The sequence below is a fragment of the Neomonachus schauinslandi genome, chromosome 1, assembly GCF_002201575.2.
Source record: "Neomonachus schauinslandi chromosome 1, ASM220157v2, whole genome shotgun sequence".
NCBI lineage: Eukaryota > Metazoa > Chordata > Mammalia > Carnivora > Phocidae > Neomonachus > Neomonachus schauinslandi.
In genome coordinates, this window is record NC_058403.1 from 183,303,650 (window position 1) to 183,324,873 (window position 21,224).

Consider the following 21,224-nt stretch of genomic DNA (forward strand, 5'->3'; position numbering starts at 1 on the left):
TCCCACCCCCACCCCCACCCCACCACCGCCTTCTTTCTTAGACTAAGGTAGTTGGAGGCCTCCAGGTTTGGTCTCACTCTGCAAGCTGATAGTGTGGCTCTGCCTCTCAAAATGGAAGAGAGGCCAGGAAAATCTGGATTGTTCCCTTGGGAGCCTGTGGGCCGGATAATAGACTCACCACTATGTATTCGTGCTACTGATTGTTATTGAGGGCCAAGTGCTTTGCCTTCACTCTCGTTTGATTGCTACAATCCTGTGATAAGGATTCTGAGAGGTTCTGGAACTCACTCAGGAACACAGAGATGGCAAGTGACAGAGCCGTGAATGGGGGTTCAGGAACAGCTGGCCCAAGCTGCAAAAGAGGCAAGGAAGATTCCAGCCAGGCTCAGCCGTGGCCAGTGTCAGCGAAGGCTGGGCTCAAGGTGCCAAGTCACACGGGCTCTCAGGGATGCCCGTGCCCTGGGCGGCAAAGAGGGGTGTGTGAGTCCTGACGGGCAATTCAGGAGACAGCCCATTGCACTCAAATTGGACTCCCCTGTCAAGAGTCTCCAGTGATTTCCTTTCTTATTAGCATCTGTCCCCAAGGTTCTGTCACTAGTGTGGGAATGACAGAGGGATGCTGCAGCAAGGCTTTGCTAGAAGCAGTCTGTCAACTTGGGGGGTGAGGCCCATTCCCAAGACACAGGCCTCTGCTTTCCGCCTGCACTTACCTGCTACAGCGTACGATGCACGGATTCCTCTGAGCATAAAGTGGGGTGCCGGTCTCTGATGGGCCCATGGCCAGCTCCTCATCCCAAACTAACTATGATCTGGCTTTCATTTCTTCTCAGAGAAAGGGCTGGTAACCTGTGGGCTGCTTTCAAAACCCGGAACCCTTCCTTCGCATCCCAGGACGTGGCTCCCTGCCAGGTGCCTCTAGGGAGGGGTTGCAGGGCCCTGTTTTGAGAAAGCCAGCCAGTCTATGAGCAGTCTGTTTATGGCTGCCTTTGGGCTCTGCTTAAGACAGTAATACGCACATGATGGTGAATGGTTACAATCATGTGTTATGAAAATAAAGGTGGCCTTCGCATTTATTTTAAGGCCTTGTCATTGCAAAGCCTTTCCCTCCCCCCACCTTTTAAAAAAGTTATGATTTTGTTTCTGGAGATCAAAGTAGACAGAGCTTCTGTAGCTCTTTGCCCCAGCCTTCCCAAAAAATGTATTCATGTCCAGGGCTCCCTAAACTCAAGGGAATTAGACCAAGTTTGTGGAGTGGAACAAATATAATGAATTTAGAGCCTCAAGTCTCCTGTCTTCTGTGTCTTGTTGAATGGATGCCTTGTTTCGCAAGATCTGGTCATGATGCTAAGAGATAGTTGAAAAGAATTTTCCATGATGTCATCTGAGCTTGTGGGATTTTTTTTTTTTCCCCCTCTCCTGTATAATAGCATACCTTCTGTTTTGGCCAGTTTTTCCTGACCCTAGTTTTGCATACAGCTGGATAGTAGAATGTCTGTTTTCTTTTCTCAGGCAAAATTAGATGCCTTCCCAAGTCTTTGTTAGAGTTGAGTCAGCCCCAGAAAGTGCAAGAATATGCCCTGACAGCCGTAAACAGGAGCATTCTGGGATGTGCAAAACTACTCCTGTCAATGATAATTTTTAATTACATACTCAGTATCCCAGATGTAGTGATTCTCTTTTCGGACAGATGGGAACTGCTACCTGCCCTTATAAAGTGCTCCAAACCTAGAGGGCTTTTAATGTAGGTGGAGGCTGAGGGACCCAGCAGCTCAGCGAGTGCCAGAGCCTGGCCCTGACTCCAGGGTGAGGCAGGCACTGACAGATCCCTTTGACTAGGGAGGCACGGTGCATGCCAGAGACTCACAGAGAAAATGGTAAAGTTGCCCTGTCTCTCTCTCTTTCTCTCTCTCTCGGGGCGGGGGGGGAGCCTGCCGACAAAGCTCTACCCTCTGGGTTCCCCCGCCTGTTTGCCGAATTCTCTTTTTCTAGGAAAGTTTGCTGGCTTTATTTTTCCCTTGCCAGAGAGGGAAAGCCCCAAGATACGGGTGACTCGCCCCACTCTTTCTTCAAGGATGAATTTGTCTGCTTGCAGTGAGAACCGCAGATGCTGTTGAGTTGCAAAGGGTGGAAAGGACAGGAAGTCAAATGTGTGCCGGGATCCTCTTCCCAGGGAGTGGGAACGGCCAAGTGACCCATGCGCTTTCCTCCTGCAGGTTCACCAGTACTACAGCTGTCTGCCAGAGGAGAAGGTTCCTTACGTCAACAGTCCTGGAGAGAAACTTCGAATCAAGCAGCTACTACACCAGCTGCCGCCACATGACAATGAGGTAAGGGGCTCGCGGGGGCCTTATGAAGGCTTGTCTTAGAAGCTTCTGTGAATTGTTACCCTCTTCATAATCAGAATGCTGTGATCGGAGAGGTCTCTGAAGAAAAACTCTGGCCCTTCATTTTAGGATTTAGCTTCCTTAATTAGAGCCAAAAGAAACGGCCCAACACCTTCTGGAGAGTGTTACCGAGAAGCAGATCTCATTATGGACTGGATTCACCTCTGTGCCTGGCGCTACTAGCCGTTTTGGGGTATCCAGGGAGCCCTAAAAGTTAAAAGCTCAAGCCCAGGTTTTCCTAGTTGAAGAAGAATGTGCTGGTTGCCTGAGTCCCTTAGCTGATTGCAATTCCCTGGGCCAGTTGAAGGTCAAGCCCTGCAAAAAACGTTGTGACTCTCTGGCATTTTCATGTTAAAGAAGTGTGCAAGTTTTCCACGTTATGCTGCAATAGAAGTCACATATCCAAATTTGCAGCTCTGAATGTCTGTGTTTTTGTCATTGAAAGGCCAACTTTGCAGGGCCACCATTTGAACACGTGGAAGGATGGCTTGCAGGCTGTCCTTTTTTTCCTGAACCTCTCAATAGAAGTCACAGTAATTAGGTGTTTCTTATCTTTGAAATCAAATTGCTCATAAAGGGCAGTCCATGAATACATTTTTAAAAGATCACCCTGCTTGAAGGGCTTAGGTTTGTAAACTAGAAATTAATTTTCAAGTATCTGGTTTTTAAAAATAGTTATCCTCTAGAATTGAATTGTCCACTTAACTGATTGCATTTTAAACAATTTTAAATCGAAAGGAGAGATAATCCCTCTAAAGAGCTGGACCCCAGCTCTCTACCGACTGCTCCCACCCACAAGCCAGATCTCTGGGCAAATTGAGTAGGTGCTATTTTAGTCTTTATCTTCCCATATTCAGATCAAAAGGGATAATTCAACAGCCTCAAAAATAAATTTGCATAAGTGAAGCAAAAGCTTAAAAACTGAAGCAAGTCCCTAGAAAGAGAGCCATGATTTCCTGTCGCCCATTTCCGACTTCAGAAAACAAATACTAACTGTTTTCTCCTTTAAACCCGAGAGCAAGCACTGTAACCCGATGCCCAGTTAACTAATTTGGAAGTGAAAATGCGTGTTTTTACAAGCAGGAGGGGAGTGCCTTTCTTTAAAAGCATATCCATAAAATGTCAGTGGTGTAACCGTACATTCTGGGCTAGTCAGGTCACAGCGGTGGTGCTTACGGGGACATCCACAGGACGGCTTTCTTTCAACACTTTTTTACTTGATAGAGCAAGGTGATCTGTTCTCTGCTTTTAACGATTTATTCTGTTTACAGTTAACTGTAGTTTTTTGAAAAGAGACCATTCAAATTCTCTTCTTCCTGTTGGAGAGAATTCCTTCCAAGTGACCCAGTGGGCAGATTTTGCCCACTTGAACATGGTCCTTTTGAGGACAAAGAGTGGTTCTAAAGTCAGTAACTGATCATTCCCTCTTTTGCTCAGATGAAGCAGCTGAGACATACCCGGCTGCACTGGTTTTCCAGTTAGGATGCAACAGTTCTGATCCAAAGATTTCCCACTAAGTGTCATATAACAAACCATCTGAGCATTTCACCTAACCTTTCCGCTGTTACTGCAAAGAAAGACAGGACATGGGATGAGGTCCGTGTTTCCCAAAGCCTGACAGACACAGGACTTTGGGTGGTGCAGAGACATGATAGTAAGTGAAAGTGAGCCACATAACAAGAGAATCACTCACTCCCTTTTAAATTGTGCTTCATTCCTCCGGTGGAGTGGTTGAATCAGCCCCAGGGTGTGGGGGGTGGGATTTCAGTTTGGGCTAGCAGTTTTCTCACACCTCTCCAACTCATACCAGTCTCCACTTTTAAGTAACCGTGTTAAGAATCTCTGTTTCAGGATCTCCCCTGAGCAGAAGTAGCTAGAATCTAACAACCTGATTTCGTTCTCACGTTGTTTTGTTTTACGGTCACCTTCTGGTTTTTGTAGGTGGTACTAACTTTTAATTTATAATCATAATATACTTTCTTTTTAAATAAATGTATTCAAGTTTTAAAAAGTGAGACCATTTTAAAAACAGTATTAATAATAGTTCGAGACTATGGCAGAATTCCCGTGGTATGTGTTAATAAGGGGGAAAGACTGGGAAATGCTGGATTTGAGTGTCCATAGTGTCCCTCCCTTAATGCCATGAGTTTTTGTGTTTAACAAGAAAGCAAATATCTTACGCAAGTAGATGGATTAGCCAAAGCCCAGTGGGCCGCCCTTTCCCTCCTGCACACAGATAAACATGCAGGGACTTCCGTGAAGCAGGGCACGTACCTCTGGACCAACTCCTTCGCCTCAAGCCTTTGGCTCCCCATTTTCCCAAAATGAGGTGGGAGAACAGAAGCTGGGAGCCCTCTGACCACCGTTCTGGCTTGCTGGCCTGGAGCCATCCTTTGGTGTCAAGGATCACGCACATGGACACAAGAAGGTGAACGTATCAGGACCCCACAATCCATTTGAAGATCCACATCATTTTTAAAGTAGGAAAAAGTCCCAGATCTTGACTAGCGCCAGAGCTCCCCGACGTGATGTGGATCTTCGTGGGGCAGCGGAGCAGATAGTAAGGCTGAGGGACTGTTACAGAACCTTGAGCCTGCTCATGACTTGGGCTCTGGACTTCAGCGCCTTCAGAAGGCTCTTTTGTCTGAGGGAGAGACATGTTCACCAGCCCCGAGCCCGCTGGTGGGCCAGCGCAGGCCTGCGCTGTAAAGCTGAGTGGGAGCACATTTAACGAGAAAACTCTGGGGCGTGGGCTTCAGAAATCCCACGGAGCGAGGGCGACGGCCTCCATGACATTCTCTGTGTCTGTCCAGGTTCGATATTGCAACTCCCTGGATGAGGAGGAGAAGAGGGAGCTGAAGCTCTTCAGCAACCAGAGGAAACGTGAAAACTTGGGTCGAGGGAATGTCAGGCCCTTCCCAGTCACGATGACAGGAGCTATCTGTGAACAGGTGAGCATGGATTCCAGGGAGCGGGGAGGAATTGTGTTGGCGTCCTGTCACGCATTCATTCCTGCAACAGCTGTTTCATAGAGTGCCTACCATGCGCCGGGCACAGTTCTAGCTCTTGGCGATACAGCGGTGAACAAAAGATTTGACAGCTTTTGATTTTCCGCTTGTAAGGAGGTCCATTCTAGGGGAAAAAGTCAAACAATAAAATAAAGAAGAAAAAATATAGCAGGGAAGGAGGCTGCAAGCACTGGGGGGTGTGGGGATCTTGCAATTTTCAGGAAAGTAGCCGGGCAAGGCACCACTTAGATGGTGGCCTCTGGGGGCGACTGGGTGGCTCAGTCGGTTAAATGTCTGCCTTCAGCTCAGGTCATGATCTCAGGGTCCTGGGATCGAGCCCTGTGTTGGGAGGGTGGGGGTGGGGGTGGGGGGGTCGTCCCTGCTCAGCAGGGAGTCTGCTTCTCCCTCTCCCTCTGCCCCTCCCCAACTCGTGCTCTCTCGCTTACACTCTGTCTCTCAAACAAATAAATGAAAATCTTAAAAAAAGAAGAAGGTGGCCTCTGTGCAAAGGCTTGCAGGAACTGAGGGAGTGCGTCCTGCAGATCACAGAGGGTGGAGGGAACAGGCAGCTCAAAGGCTTGGAGACAGAGGCGTTTTCTGTTGTGTTCAAGGAACAGCGCGTTGGCCATTGTGGCACGGCAGAGGGAGTGAAGGGAGAGAGGTAGCAGGTGAAGTCAGAGTTCATGGAGGGCCAGTTGTGTAAGCCATTGGAAGGAGATGGGGAGCCATTTGAAGGATTTAAGCACAGGAATGACATGATGGATTTATGTTTTAAAATGAGTCCTTTAGAAAATGGAATTTGCCTGGACCATGGGATCATCCCAGCACCATTTAAAGGGGTGGTAAAGGGTCGTCTCCTTGGGTTTGAGGGTTCTTTAGCGAAATGCATGTGCCACCCCGCCCCCCTGCATTCTCCCCAGGGCCTCACTGAGTTGGGTCTGGGGGTTGTTTTTCCTCTTACTCTCCTGCAGAGAGCTCAGGGCATGGTAGCAGAAGGTTTTAAAGAAAGAAAGGTGGAAATGCAGCCTGCCTGGGTTCTCCCTGCCCCTCCTCTTAGCCACAGAGCCTTCTGGTGCTGATCATCATTTTTGGCACTGCTCTTGGCTGTGCTGTTCTTTGAAAAGCCTCATCCAGTTCCTTAAGCTCTTAAGGAAACCATTCAGGTGCTGAAGATACATGAACTGGCTCAGTGAGGAGAAATCGAGATACTACCTGAGGAGAGTGGGTGCCATTTGGTGGCCCTTTTTTTGAGATTTCAAAGGCATGGGGTGAGAAGGTTCAGGTGGGTGGAATGGAGATGCTACTTAATAGGGGAACCACAGGACCAGAGATTGGGCAGTGGAATCCTCACCCTTGATACTCACCCTTGAGATGCAGGTGGTCAGTGGTTAAGATGTGAGATTCAGGAAAAGAAAAAAGGAGAGGGGTTCCTGGGTGTCTCAGTTGGTTGGGCAACTGATTCTTGATTTCAGCCCAGGTCAGGATCTCAGGGTCCTGGGACTGAGCCCTGCATTAGGCTCTACACTCAGTGGGATTCTGTTTGAGGATTGTCTCTCCCTCTGCCTCTGTCCCTCACCCGCCCACACTCTCTCTCTCTCTCAAAATAAATAAATAAATCTTTAAAAAAAAAACAGGGCTCCTGGGTGGCTTAGTCAGTTAAGTGTCCAATTCTTGGTTTCAGCTCAAATGTGATATCAGAATTGGGAGATCGAGCCCTGCATTGGGCTCCCTGCTCGTGCGGAACCTGCTTGAGTTTCTCTCTCCCTTTGCCTCTGTCCCTACTCCCCCACCCCACTCTCTCTCTCTCTCTAAAATAAATAAATAAATACTTGTAAAAATGCTAACAGCAGTTTAAAAAATAAGTAAAAAGAAAAGATGTGAGATTCGGTGTCCTCGCATCAGGAATTTTGTCCCTCTGAGATCTGTCTCCTGGAACCAGCCCAGCTGCGCTCTTTTAAGGAAAAAGGAAGGTTGGACATTTCATGAGTGGGTGTCAAAAGTTGTGTAGAATAGTGACAGAAGCACGGAGGCAGAGAAGTTTGACTCATGTTTCTGCCAGATGACCTTGACCATGTTATTTTTCCTCCATTTTGTCATCCGCAAAATGTAGGTGACAAATGCCTACATCATGGAATTAAGGTGAGGATTACATGGGATTCTGTATTGTTAAAGCAATTGAACAAAGAGGCCATTACACTGAGATGTCTCTGATAGCTTTATAACCTATGTGAGCAAACCAAAACCTAAGCCAAGGGCAGTGTCTTACCATTGAGAAAATGACACTTAAGACCAGCCAATTGCCAGTAGGCAAGTAGGCTTTCTCAAATAAGGCAACCACTTAAGCCACAGCCGGTCAATTAATTTCCTTGCTTTGCATCCCTGTCTTCTCTATAAGCACCTCCCTCCTGGCTCCAGGTAGGTGGAGCCCTCCTAACCACCTTCAGTTTGGTGCTGCCCAACTTAAATCTGTATTTGCTCAAATAAACCCTTGAAACTTTTAATGTGCTTCCGTTTATCTGTTATCACTGTGCCTATCCCAGGTCTACCAACGTTATAAAAGGCAAGGATACTACTTTCTGCAACAGTATTTTTCTTTTATCTGGTCACTACCTTAATGAGCTCCCAGAGACTGTTCCATGAGACCTTTACTTCGTTTCCTATGAAACGTTTAATCCTGTATGATGGCCGGGGTGTGGTATTAGAGGTATCTTTTCTACTCTTTAGACATTGTCCCCAGAGCCAGCCACTCATTTAGGCCATGGAACTAGATCCTCAGCCCATGAACCTCATGGTCAATGCCATGGTCAGCAGAGAGCCTTTCCCAGGACCCAACACCCTCACACTTTACTCCTCCCTCAGAGGCCCAGCCTCAGCCATAACATGGGTTTTCAGAGATGCTGCCTTGTTCCTTTCTGCATTGGGAAAGGAACTTTGGAACATGAGCAAGAAGATAGGAAGGGGAGAGAAGCCCTTTCCATGGTGTGGCCTTAGAAGTGGTACCTTTTCAGTCAAGACTAGGTAAAAAGATGTTAGAGAAAGCAGACTGAAAATATGCCTGAAAGGCTTTGGAGAAATCATTTAAGTACTTTTATGAACCCACTCCCTCTCCCATCTTTTTTTTTTTTTTTTAAAGATTTTATCCTATTTATTTGACAGAGAGAGAGGGAACACAAGCAGGGGGAGTAGCAGGCACAGGGAGAGGGCAGGCTCCCCAACGGACGTGGAAGTCAATCCCAGGACCCTGGGATCATGACCTGAGCCAAAAGCAGACGCTTAACCAACTGAGCCACCCAGGCGCCCCTCCCTCTCCCATGGTACAGCGCCCTTAATGCACACCCCCACCCCCTTCTCCTTGTGGTGTTACACTCAGCTGTGCCTCCTGATGGAGTTGGGAGCTTCTAGAAGATACGGACACCTTCACCACGGGTCAGCTTGCCCCCTGTCTGTAGAGCTTCTGCCAAAGGAGCTTTTCTGTCTTTCCCACCTTGCGAGTCCTGATTTCCTCAGTGACTTTAGCTTTGTCTTCCTTGGAAGGAAGAAGAGTGGGAGGGCGGGCAAACAAAACCCGCCCTGCCGTGTATGTAAAGCAGGTAGCACAGTGACTAGCTTGAAAACAAGTTCACTGCCACCCGCCCTTATGGGAGTGGTGGGCTTTTATCCAGTCCGGCGTGCGGCGCGCCCCCGAGAGACAGACGGGCTGGTGTTTGTACTGACGTGTCTGTTTGCCTCGCAGTGCGGAGGCCAGATTAACGGCGGGGACATCGCCGTGTTTGCGTCCCGTGCCGGCCACGGCGTTTGCTGGCACCCGCCGTGCTTCATCTGCACCGTCTGCAACGAGCTGCTGGTGGATCTGATCTACTTTTACCAAGATGGGAAGATATACTGTGGCCGGCACCACGCCGAGTGCCTGAAGCCGCGCTGCGCAGCCTGTGATGAGGTCAGAGCACGCTGCCCTGCCGCGGCGGGGGAGTGGGGGCGGTCCCGCCCACGGGGAGGCGCCGCCCATGGGGGAGGCCCCGCCCGTCGCCCCTCCGTCCGCCCCGCCCATCGCCCCTCCGTCTGGCCACAGGCCACACTTTGTCCTGTGCTCTTCTGCACAGAAGAAAACCAGAGGCCGCTCCACCTTCCTGGATTACGCCTCGCGGGAGAAGCCCCACCCCTCCCTGGTTGCCTGCAGGTTGCCATTTCCTGGGCATCCAGGTTGGAGGGCAGTTTCTGTAGCTGAGTGTCAGCGGCACTAGGGCAGCCCCAAACTCTCAAAGATAAGCACTGTGCAGTTTTCGATTTCATCCTGGGTCCCGGGGAGTAATCATCAGTAATGGTGTGGCACTTAAGTCTTAAAAGAGTTGGGATTCCTGAGCTTCAATGGGACACATTGGTTTGAGAAGAGGGACATTTGGTGGCACTATTTCGTTTCCCCGTAACTGACAAAAGTTCTGATGGGGATTCAGGAGGCAGGTGCATACTCCCTTAGGAGAGTCCTGCCCCACGCTCTGAGAGGTACTTGAATTGGCTACCCCAGGTCAGAAAGCGGACTAGAACACCAAGTCCGTGCCTGGTGTTTTCTCCCACCACAGGCACACCCAGATCTGATCTGTAAGCTGCAAGAAGAGAAAATCTGCTTTGGATTCACAAGTTTGGAGCTTGTATTTCTATACAAAGTTAAAAAAATAAAAAGTTTGGAGGAGAAAAGAGAATATTCTAAACCTGACCACTTTTATGGGAATAATTTGGGAAAGATCTTGGATAGGGGTTTCCTCCTACACAGAGTGGATTTCTGGTTCCATCTGACCCAGCAAACAGCAGTGTGGGCTTCTGCAACCACTCCCCTTTTCAGCCACAGCCCACTCCTGCCTGCCTGGGAGGGGTTCACTTTTCTAGGAGGAAGCTGACCAGCCTTAACTAATTTGGATTCTAATGCTGATGGTGATGTTCTGGAGAGACCCTCTAGATGGGTATTTGGGAAACTGAATTCAGTTCCACCTGAATTCAGGCAGCCACTTTACCTTCATCCCTCAGTTTCCACTTCTGGAAATTAGTGCTCCTAATACTTTATATGGTGATTGAGGTTTTTGAAATTTTTGTTTATTGAGATGTAATTCACCTAGCGTAAGGTTCACCCTTCTTAGGTGTCCAGTTTGGTGGGTTTTAGCATATTCATAAAGTTGCACAACTCTCCCTGCTGTCTAATCCCAGGACATTTTCATCACCCCCAAAAGAAACTTTGTATCTATTAGCAGTCCCTTCCCTTCTCCCCTCCCCCTACCCCTGGCAGCCACTAGTCTATTCTCTGTCTCTATGCATTTACATATTCTGAACATTTCACATAAGTGGAATCAGACAGTGTGTCATCTTTTGTGAACATGATCTTTCACCTGGTGTAATGTTTTCAGGGTGAATCCACGTTGTAGCGTGTCGGCACATTATTCCCTCCCAAGGCTGAATAATACTCAGTTCGTGTGTATAGGTCATGTTAGGTAGAGCCATTTGTTAGTTGATGGACATTTAAGTTCTTTCCACTTTTTGAGTATCATGATCAATGCCGCTATGAATATTCATATGCAGGTTTTTGTGTGGACATATATTTTTCCGTTTTCTTGAGTATCTACGTGGAAGTGGAATTGCTGGATCATAGGGCAATTCTGTGTCCAAGTTTTGGAGGGAATGCAGACTTTGTTTCAGAGAAGCTATGGCATTTACATTCCCACTCTCAGGGAAGGAGGTTCTAGTTTCTCTATATCCTCAACACTACTTTTCATTCGTCATCTTAGTGGGTGCAAATGGTATCACATTATGGTTTTGATACGTCTGTCCCTAATGGGTAATAATGTTGAGCATCTTTTCATGTGTTTATTGGCTATTTGTCTATCTTCTTTTTGGAGAACTGTGTATTCAAATCCTCTGCCTGTTTTTTTGTTGTTGTTTTTTTTTAATTGAGTGATTTTTCTTTTTATTGTGGAGTTGCTTCTATATTCTGGATACTAGTTCCTTATCAGATACATACTTTGCACCTATTTTCTCCCATTTTGTGGTTACATTTTCACTTTCTTGACGTCCTTTGAAGCACAGAAGTGTTTAATTCCGATGAAGTCCAATTTATCTGGTTTTTTTTTTCCTTTTGTTGTTTACACTTGCGATGTCATAGCTACGAAACCATTGCCTAATCCAGGTCCTGAAAATTTACACTTGTGTTTTCTTTTAAGCATTTTATAGTATGTAGTTCCTTTGGTCTCTGATCTCTTTTGAATGAATTTTTGTATACGGCTTAGAGTCATTCTTTTGCATGTGGTTATCCAGCTGTCCCAGCCACATTTGTTGAAAAGACCGTTCTTTCCCCATTGAATGTCCTTGGCATCTTTGTTGATAATCAGTTGGCCATAAATGTTTGGGTTTGTTTCTGGACTTTCCGTTCTCTTCTATTGATCTATACGTCTGTTTTTATACCAGTACCACGCTGCCTTGATTACTGTAGTTTGTAGTCAGCTTTGAAGTCTGTGCTTTGAAATTTTAAAAAGTCTATATTAGAGGTCAAAACACAAATGCTTCTGAGGGCAAGGCAGGTTTTGTACACGAAGGTGACTCATTTTAAGACAGCAGTGAGTGGTGAAAAATATGACCGAACTGGAGAACTCACCACTCATCTAGCAGTCCTCCTTCTCAAATACTGTGTTTTCAACAAAGAAACCAGGAGTCTAGGTGTTAAAATGACATTCCCTATTTTTAAAAAGATGTTGCATCAGCCAAATAAGACATGTATGTGTTGTCCAAAGTGCCCACAAACCATCGGTGTCTGGTCTTGCTTTATATTCTTCAGGGTAGACCTTTATTTCTCTTATTAAAATGTGGTTCAATTAATATCTGGGCAGGCCCAAAACTGTGGTTAATTATGCTTTAGGCAAATCCCAATGTGCTAAGTGATATCGATATAGAATATGCAAGTACAGATAAGATTTTTTTATTGAGTAATTTGTGGGAAAGACCTGCTTTCCCCTCCTTCTAGTTTGGGGTCCCCATAGCTCTTCTCCGGTAAAGTGCATTCTCCTGGCTGGGTCTTAACCACTGATCCTTTGGCTTCCCCATCTCTAGATCATCTTTGCAGACGAATGCACAGAAGCTGAGGGACGGCACTGGCACATGAAACACTTTTGCTGCTTCGAGTGCGAGACGGTGCTTGGCGGCCAGCGCTACATCATGAAGGAGGGAAGGCCCTACTGTTGCCGCTGCTTCGAGTCCTTGTATGCAGAATATTGCGACACCTGTGCCCAACACATAGGTGAGGCAACGCTTGGTACTCAGCTCAGTCCTAATGTGACTGGGTCTCCTTGGCATCTGGCATAGTTAGAAGCCCTTTGGCTCTCAACTCATACTGGCTTAAGTGAAAAAAGGGACTTTCTTGGCTCACTTTACTGGAAAGTTCAAGGAGTGTGCTTGCTTCAGGTAGGGATGGTTCAAGGGTTCAAAGTCTGGAGGGTTTTCTATCCTTTGTGTCTCAGCACTACTTGCCTTCTGTTGGCATCGGTAAAAAGCAAGCTGCCTTCACATGCTGGCTAAGAGGACTCCCCGATTATACATAATCTTAGCACTTGCAATCTCAAAAGGAGTGAGGCCACATCTGTTCTAGTATCCAAATCGGTTCCTCCAAATAGGAACCTTATCATCCCTGGTTTGGTCACGTGTGCCACCCTGGAAACAAGACAAGAGGGTATTTCGGTTGGCCTGCCTGAGTCATAGGCCCACCCCCGAGATGGGGTTATGGGATGTACAGCCCCACTACCAAGGGGAGGGGGAGAAGTCCCAGAAGGAAACTCTGAGGGAAAATGTAAACAGATGTCTTCCACAGCCTCCTTGGAAAACTTGAGGATCCACAGAGGGAGGAACCAGCATAGTCCTCTTGGTAGGAAGGGGTTGTCAAGAAAACCAAATGGTTTCTGGAAAGCATGTCTTAAAAAAAAAAAAAAAAATCAGCAAAAGCTGACCCAGCCAAATACAAAGCAAGAGAACCTGAAATAGCTTATAAGCTATAAACTCCCCAAAGAAGCAGCAGATCTGAGATGGTGGAAATCATTTTCCCTTTGCAAATAACCGATTTGTTCAACCCTTCAGCGCTCTTCCAGATCATGCTGCATCTGTGGCTTCTTCATTCAGCTCGCCTGTTCTGGCACCTTCAGAATGAGCCACCCTTTAAAAAGGAAAAGAAAGAGCTAGCAGGGGATGAATGTCTGGGAGACCAGCAACCTGCTCTTCCTGTGGCTTGTGCACGTCCAAGAAATCTGCTCAGAAGCTGCCAGCTTCTTACCTCTAGTGGGGAGATGTGGAGATAATCAGCCTGGGAGCCCATTTTGCCCCATGTCAAGGATTTTATCAGGAACCAAAAGAAGTGACTTTGTCTCCCTGCTTCGTCAGAAGTGATCTTTTATTCAAATGAAAACCTAACTAGTACTTTGGAGAGCTTTGGGAGCTGGTAAAAATCACAGCTTTGCAGGCAAGGCACCTACTGTGTGCTCAGTGGCCCTTTGTTGTTGGGCAGTCTGTCCCCGCAGACTCAGGTCTGCTTCCATGAGGCCTTTTGGAACTGGAGTCCCTGCCGGGCCCGGGGTTCAGCATTGCTATGCAGCAGTATTCTCCAGCAGTATTCCCTGCTGGGGGGCCTGGGTGATGTGCCCATCTACCTTCCCCTAACCCCTGACTGGCCTCCCCCTCTCACGGCCTGATGCCTCAACCAGGGACCCACCAGCTTTCATTTCTCACAAGATCAAAACAGGGAAACAGACTTGCTTTGATGCTAAGAGTTAGGAAATGGGGACCTCAATTTGGATAGGTGGCTGGCCACATGAGGAGGGCCAGGGTGGGCTGTGTCGGGGGGAAGATGGTGCAGCTTTCAGAGCCAGCACTGCTGTGCATGGATTCTGGGTCTGCCAGTAGGCGGCGAGGGTACGGACAGCTCACCTGCCACCACGACACCCGCTTCTCGCTGGTGTTGCTATTTCTTCTGTCCCTTTCCATTGGGCCTTAAAAGCCTCACCAGAAACTGCCGCTTAAAATGTTTGCTCAGCAACTTGGAAGAGAGGAAATCTGTCGGTCACCACAGCAGGTCCACCTCAGAAGGCCCCTCTGTTTTCTTCTCTTTCTCTCTCCTTCTAGCTATTTCAGGACTTTGACAGGCACTGCCTTCTCCTCCCTCTTAAATCCAGAAAAAGGCATCAGCGTTTTACCAGAGAGGGGGACCTCTGTGGCCTGCAGTATTATCACTGCTGTAGTTAAAATGTGGTCCCTGATTTTGTTCTTTCCCTTCCCCTACTTTTCTGTGAAACCTCATTTTCCTGCACCAGTGAAAGGGTATGCTCTGTCTCTCCTGCATACCACCATCTCCTGGTGCTTTGCTCTGACCTTATTATACAAATACTCCGTATTTATACAGCCGCTCAGAGCGGACCCTGCATCAGGCAGCCGTCGCTAGGGCAACGGGGCTTTTGCCGGCACGCAGCAGAGTAGACAGTCCTGTAAACAGACCGAGGCTAGAGCAGCGCTCGACACACACATGCCCTCCAAGAAGGGTTTCCAGGGCTCAGAGGGGGGAATTAAAAAGGAACGCTTAGATGTGGAACAGCAGAGCCCTTTTCCAGATGTTTCGAGTTCAGGACCTGTTCACAGGACCATCTGACATCAGGGATGTTGATCGGGGACCACACTGCACTGCCTGCTGGGACGTTTTGTCACCCGCCTCCCCTCTGCGCGCCCCAGCCCCAGCCCAGCCTTCTGCAAGGCCCCGTCCCCAGAACTGGGCCCCTGCTGCCACATCAGAGCGTGTGTCCCTGCAGAAGCTCAGAGAGGCAGCTGGGGGAAGACAAATACGGGAACCGAGCTTCCTGCGTGCCTCTGACAGGGAGCGGGTGAGCCTGTGGCTGCTTGGGCTGCGGGACAGCTGGGGGTGAGCACAGCCCTCTGCAGGGGACGGCAGGGAAGATGGAGCCAGCCCCAGAGCTCGCTCTTGGACTGCATCCAGGCAGTGGCCCTCAGAGCAGAGAGGGAGATGGGCAATCAGGGCGTAACGAAACTAGGAGAAGAAGAGCAGTGAGAGTAGTTAGCAGATGCAGGTCTAGGCACCCTCTGCACATTAACTCATAACAACCCGGTGAAGTCAGAACTGTTATTGTCCCCGTTTTACCACAGAGGGGACTGAGGCACAGAGAGATGAAGCCACTTGCTTAGGGTCGCACAGCTGCAGAGCCGGGATTGGAACCTCAGCAGATGGGCTTCAGCAGCTCCATCACAACCAGCTGGAATGGGATGCAGCTGGGATGCTAAGCTCCCTTCCTCTGACTCCTCACTGACTCCTGAAGCCCCACTCTGCAGGACTCCAGAGTTCGGCCTCCCGCGCTGCTGCCCTGCTTCCTGCCTGGAGCCTGGGCACCAAGTGTGGATGGAGCCGCAGCTCTGGGTCCCGTCCCTAGCCCCGCCCCGCCAGCTCCCACTCCTCCCGGGAATGCCCTGTTGACAGGGAGTGCATTTCCACGGTGGCCGCTTTGCCTTCGCTTTGCCTTTGTGGCAGCTTCCGTCCCTCTAAAACTTCCCTCTCAGTCCCTAGGGCCCGACTCCCTCCCGAAGAAACAGAGACCCCTTAGTTTGGGGCGGAGCTTGTAGGAGAGGAAGTGCCTTGTACCTCTCTCTCCCTGGGCTCCAGGGACCTAAAGGTAGGCGGCAGAGAGCACAGGAGGCCGGGACAGCTGCTTTGCCTTTTGCCCTTTGTTCTTGCCCTTCTCTTTGGAGATCGTTCTCCAGTTTCTTATTTACCAGCTCTCCAGACAGGGCTCTCAGAGTGATTCCTGGCGAGTCCAGGCTCCAGACTGCTAGCCACTGAAGGTGGAGGTTCACACTAGTACTACATTTCTGCAAAGATTTTTATTATCAGAAATCAGGAGTCTTGCAAAGGTCCCCTTCCATTCTGCAGTACTTGCATGAGACTGCATAGCCCACAGGCTCTCCCCACAGGAGGGGGACCCCAATGCATCCAGGCTTCCATCCTGCCAGTTTAGCAGCTGCTGTCAAGAGAACCTCCCTACGTCACTATCTTAGCGACAGTCCCAGGTGACTCTCCCGTTGGACTAGTGCAGGTCTTGCGCCCACGTCTGAAGCAGCCACTAGGGTGGGAGATACAGTTTTTTTACTAGCCAGTACTAGGTCCAGGCATGGCTTTAGCCCTGCCCAAAGCTCATGGCCCAAGGGTGGCAAGAAGGTGGTGTCCCTAGGGGCACCTGGGTGGCTCAGTCGGTTAAGCGGCTGCCTTCGGCTCAGGTCATGATCCCAGAGTCCTGGGATCAAATCCCGCGTGGGGCTCCCCGCTCAGCGAGAGCCTGCTACTCCCTCTCTCTCTCCCTCGGCCTGCCGCTCTGCCTACTTGTGTGCTCTCTCTCTCTGTCAAATAAATAAATAAAATCTTAAAAAAAAAAAAGGTGGTGTCCCACAGGGAGATTAAGTCCTAGAACCAGCAGGGGGCAGAAGAGATGCTGAGAAGCAAGAGCACTTGGGCCCCTGGGAGGTTCCTTCGGGGCAGGTGTGTAACAAGATTATGCAAACCAGGGACAGCCCTTGCTTGGGGAGGAAATGTGTTTTCTTCCTTCCCTGATGACATTAAGCAAAGGGTGTGCGTGCTTGTGGAGGATGTCTTTGATGAACCACACCCGAGTTTTTCCTTACCAAGTGTTGAAATCCACTTTTTTCTTTTCCACGGAACTGTTCCCGTGATTTCTTCATCTGAATGGCCTGTGCTGGTAGGGGATTCAGGTCATCCATTCAACATGTAAAGAGCCCCTCTGATGCATCAGGCCATGTTCCTGGACATGCCACAGAAAAGTAATGACTCTCTTGTCCTAGAGCTTCACTTCTGGCAGGGGAGAGAATTAATAAGCAGATGCGCATGTGTGGTGGTGCATTGTCAAACAGTTCGTGCTGTGAAGAAAACTATAGCAGGTCAGGGTGAAAAATAGCGGAGAGCATGCTACCAGGTGTGCAGGAAGACTTCTCCAAGGAGTTGGCATTTGAGCAGACCCCCAAGGAGAGTGAAAGAGAAAGTGTCAATGTCTCAGTTAGGAGCAAGACTTCCGGGTACAGATCTCACCTGTGATTCCTGGTTGTATTGAGTGAGGCAAGTTATTTAACCCTCCTGTACCTCTGTTTTCCCATCTGAGAAATGGAAATAATATTAGAAACCCATCTCATACAGTGGAGGGGTTAAATGACTTTACCTATATGCAAAGCATTTAAAGCAGTTTTATATCATGTGTTAGTGGCATTATTGTAATTTTGTCTGGGAGAATCTATTCCAGGCAGAAGGATTCATGGACAGGCCATGTTGATCTAGTTGTTTCTCTGCTCAGAGCAAATGAGTTAAGAAGCAGCTGACTGGTAGAACAAGGGGGCTCTCATAATGGGACATGCATACCATTTATGTGAGGTTCTGATTAGTGATTTATTGTTATTTTATTCTGTTGTATTTGGAACCCTGAGCCAAACCAGGATGCTGTGTGTTTCACATTATAATAACAGGGCTCCGAGCAGCTTGTCAGCCTGTTCCATGTCTTTTCCATCCCCAGGGATCGACCAAGGTCAGATGACCTACGACGGCCAACACTGGCATGCCACCGAGACCTGTTTCTGCTGTGCTCACTGCAAGAAATCCCTCCTGGGGCGGCCATTCCTCCCAAAGCAGGGCCAGATATTCTGCTCCCGGGCCTGCAGCGCCGGGGAGGACCCCAATGGCTCTGACTCATCCGATTCGGCTTTCCAGAACGCCAGGGCCAAGGAGTCCCGGCGCAGTGCCAAAATCGGCAAGAACAAGGGCAAGACGGAGGAGCCCATGCTAAACCAGCACAGCCAGCTGCAGGTGAGTTCCAACCGACTGTCGGCCGACGTGGACCCCCTGTCGCTGCAGATGGACCTGCTCAGCCTGTCCAGCCAGACGCCCAGCCTCAACCGGGACCCCATTTGGCGGAGCCGGGACGAGCCCTACCACTATGGGAACAAGATGGAGCAGAACCAGTCCCAGAGTCCCCTGCAGCTTCTCAGCCAGTGCAACATCAGAACTTCCTACAGTCCAGGAGGGCAGGGGGCCGGGGCTCAGCCTGACATGTGGGCCAAGCACTTCAGCAACCCCAAAAGGAGCTCATCACTGGCCATGAAGGGGCACGGTGGCAGCTTCATGAAGGAATGCCGCGAGGACTATTACCCAGGAAGGCTGAGATCCCAAGAGAGCTACAGCGATATGTCCAGTCAGAGCTTTAGTGAAACCCGAGGCAACATCCCAGTGGCCAAATACGAGGAGGAGGAAGAGGAGGAGGAAGAGGGCATATCCACTCAGCAGTGTCGGACCCGCCATCCAATCAGTTCCCTGAAATATACTGAGGACGTGACGCCCACAGAGCAGACCCCTCCGGGCTCCATGGAATCACTGGCCCTGTCTAATGCAACAGGTAGGTTCTGGTCACCTGGAAAACAGAAAGCAAGAGGTAATAATCTCTGAGTGACCCGAAGCTGGTCTTCAGGACTTTCATGTTGTTCCTGCCATGTGCCTTCCTCCAGAAGGTCATTCGGGAGGGGAACCCCAGTTTCAGATGGCTTCTATCTTTGCTCGTGTTCCCTATAAACAGGGCCTGAGACAGGGATGAGGATGCCTGGGACAGGTTGAGGGCGGGCTCCCAGGGAAGGGGGGGTAAGAGAGACAGGCCAGGGTTGGGGGAGGAGCCAAGCAGAGAGTGCTATCTGGGCTGGCATCTAACTTCAATCTGACCCCACAGGGGGCTCTGGAGGATGGGTTGCATCGTACAGTTGGCTCCCTCTTGCGACAAAGGGGCTGACGTCCCACACACCGTGTCTGTCAGTCACTGGCTTTGGGCTGCTAGAGAGCAGCTCCGGGATGAGGTTGTGGATAGGGGTAGGGGGCATGGCAGGTACTACTGGCCAAGGAGAACATTCAGGAGAAGAGGCAGCTGTGAGCTGGAGGCAGCCCTGACAACACCGGGTGGTGCTTGAGACACCACGGCACCCACGACAGCTTCCAAGGCCGTTCCGAACCCCAGTGTCTCATTAGGAAGATCATTTTAATGTACAGATAGAGACCAAAGAAATGTGGATAGACAGGAGAAGGCAGGCAGGCTGAAAAGGAGCGAAGGGGGAAGAGAGAGACCATCCAATGCCTGCTTTCTCCAGACAAATGGTCTAGCCCATTTGCCTGTGAGGACCGATGTGGAAGTTCTCTAAGACGGCGCTACACAACATGTAGTCTGTGCTTGGAAGCTAGCCGCAGCCTGCAGTGAGAGAAGTACTAAAAATGACAATGTTTAGGAACTCTTGGAACGGTTTGACCTTGCCATGACATCTGAGTGCATGCGTGGCGGGCTCGTCTTCCTGGTCCAGGTACGGACCAGTCAGGGTGTCGTGCAACCCACGAGTGAGTTGTGTGTGGCATGTGCTGTGTGTCAGTCATGCTCAGGAGGGTCACATATCCGTCCACGGTGGATTGAGAATAAAAAACGGGTCCTTCGCCATGGACAGCTGAGAAGTACTGTCCTGAGATGCACTTCCCTTATGGGTGGAGCACCTGAGGAGGGAGACACACGTCTACCCCTTACATCAGGGACCCCAGAGTCCAGTGGGTCTTGGTGGAGCTTGTCATAAACTTGTGCATGTCAGCCCCTGCTCAGCCCCAGCTGGTTGTTGCCGCATGCAAAGATACTTATTTATTCATCTAGCAGCCATGTAGCTCTTACCCCATGCCAAATTTGGTCCTACGCACTTTATAAATATTAACTCACTTAATTAAACCCTCCCAGTCCTAGAAAATGGATATACTATTAAGAGTCTCATTTTAGAGTTGAAGAAACTCAAGCACAGAGAAGTTGAAGGCTTTGCCCCAAGTCACCCAGCTTTTAAAAGATGGGGTGGGGATTTGAATATGTGCCTACGACCCCGGAGCAGTGCTCTTAATCATACCAGGTTGCCAATAGTTGCGGTTCCTCCAGACAAGTTAAACATGTGGATTTTTAAAATGTGAAATCTATGTAAACTCTGCTAGACAGGCAAAGCATGTCTCTAAGTCATAGGGTGTCTCTACAGGGGGGGTTTAACCCTTATCCCTCCCAAATGCGTTCACATCTGTGTTCTCGTGTGTCCTTGGGGACAAATACCAGGTATCTTTACCCTCATGTTTCCGATGAAACAAAAATGAGGCCTCAGTGACTAAGCACCTTACCTCGTGTCGTAGAAGCGAGCAATTGGTGCCGAGTGATGACTGCCTGGCTTTCAGCCCAGTTTGTGCTATTCTCGAAAACTTTATATGCTATAATTATTTAAGAGGCCAGGAGATAAATAGGTAATTCAGCCTCTGAAGCAGCGTTTCGCAAAGCTAGACCCCCTGCATTCGACATTGGCTGCTTGATTCAAACATGGAATCCAGGACGTCCCCCGAGACCTCCTGCATCAGACACTATGGAGGGGGGACCCAGGAAGCTGCATTTTAACCAGCTCCCTGCTGATGCTGATGCAGCCACTGTCTGAGAACAGCTGTTCCTGGGCTTGTCTGTTTTGACTTTATTGTCCTCATGGGGTGACTTAGGAGAAAATCAGGAGATCTAGGTGTTGGGAAATACTGGAAAGGCCACGTGATTATGTTTGAAGAATATACCATCTCGGATCCCAAAGAAGAGGCATGGGATTTATCCCTATGATTTTCTACGGGCCCTTGGGCAAAGCACCGAATGCCCCCCTCTGTCTCAGATTTGGGGGAAGCATCCCGGAACCGTGTCTGATACTGCTAAAAAAAAATGCCTGAGATCAGCAC

At 49.1% G+C, this 21,224-nt stretch overlaps 1 protein-coding gene across 1 annotated transcript in view; it reads left to right on the top strand.

The window, feature by feature from the left end:
• Nucleotides 1-21,224, top strand: part of PRICKLE2 (prickle planar cell polarity protein 2) — an 82,129-nt gene that overhangs the window by 27,517 nt on the left and 33,388 nt on the right. Inside the window, exons 2-6 of the mRNA XM_021695256.2 lie at nucleotides 2,214-2,327; nucleotides 5,198-5,335; nucleotides 9,126-9,329; nucleotides 12,479-12,665; nucleotides 17,983-18,858. Coding sequence (XP_021550931.2) covers nucleotides 2,214-2,327; nucleotides 5,198-5,335; nucleotides 9,126-9,329; nucleotides 12,479-12,665; nucleotides 17,983-18,858 — 1,519 coding nt within the window. The remainder of the gene's footprint in view (nucleotides 1-2,213; nucleotides 2,328-5,197; nucleotides 5,336-9,125; nucleotides 9,330-12,478; nucleotides 12,666-17,982; nucleotides 18,859-21,224) is intronic.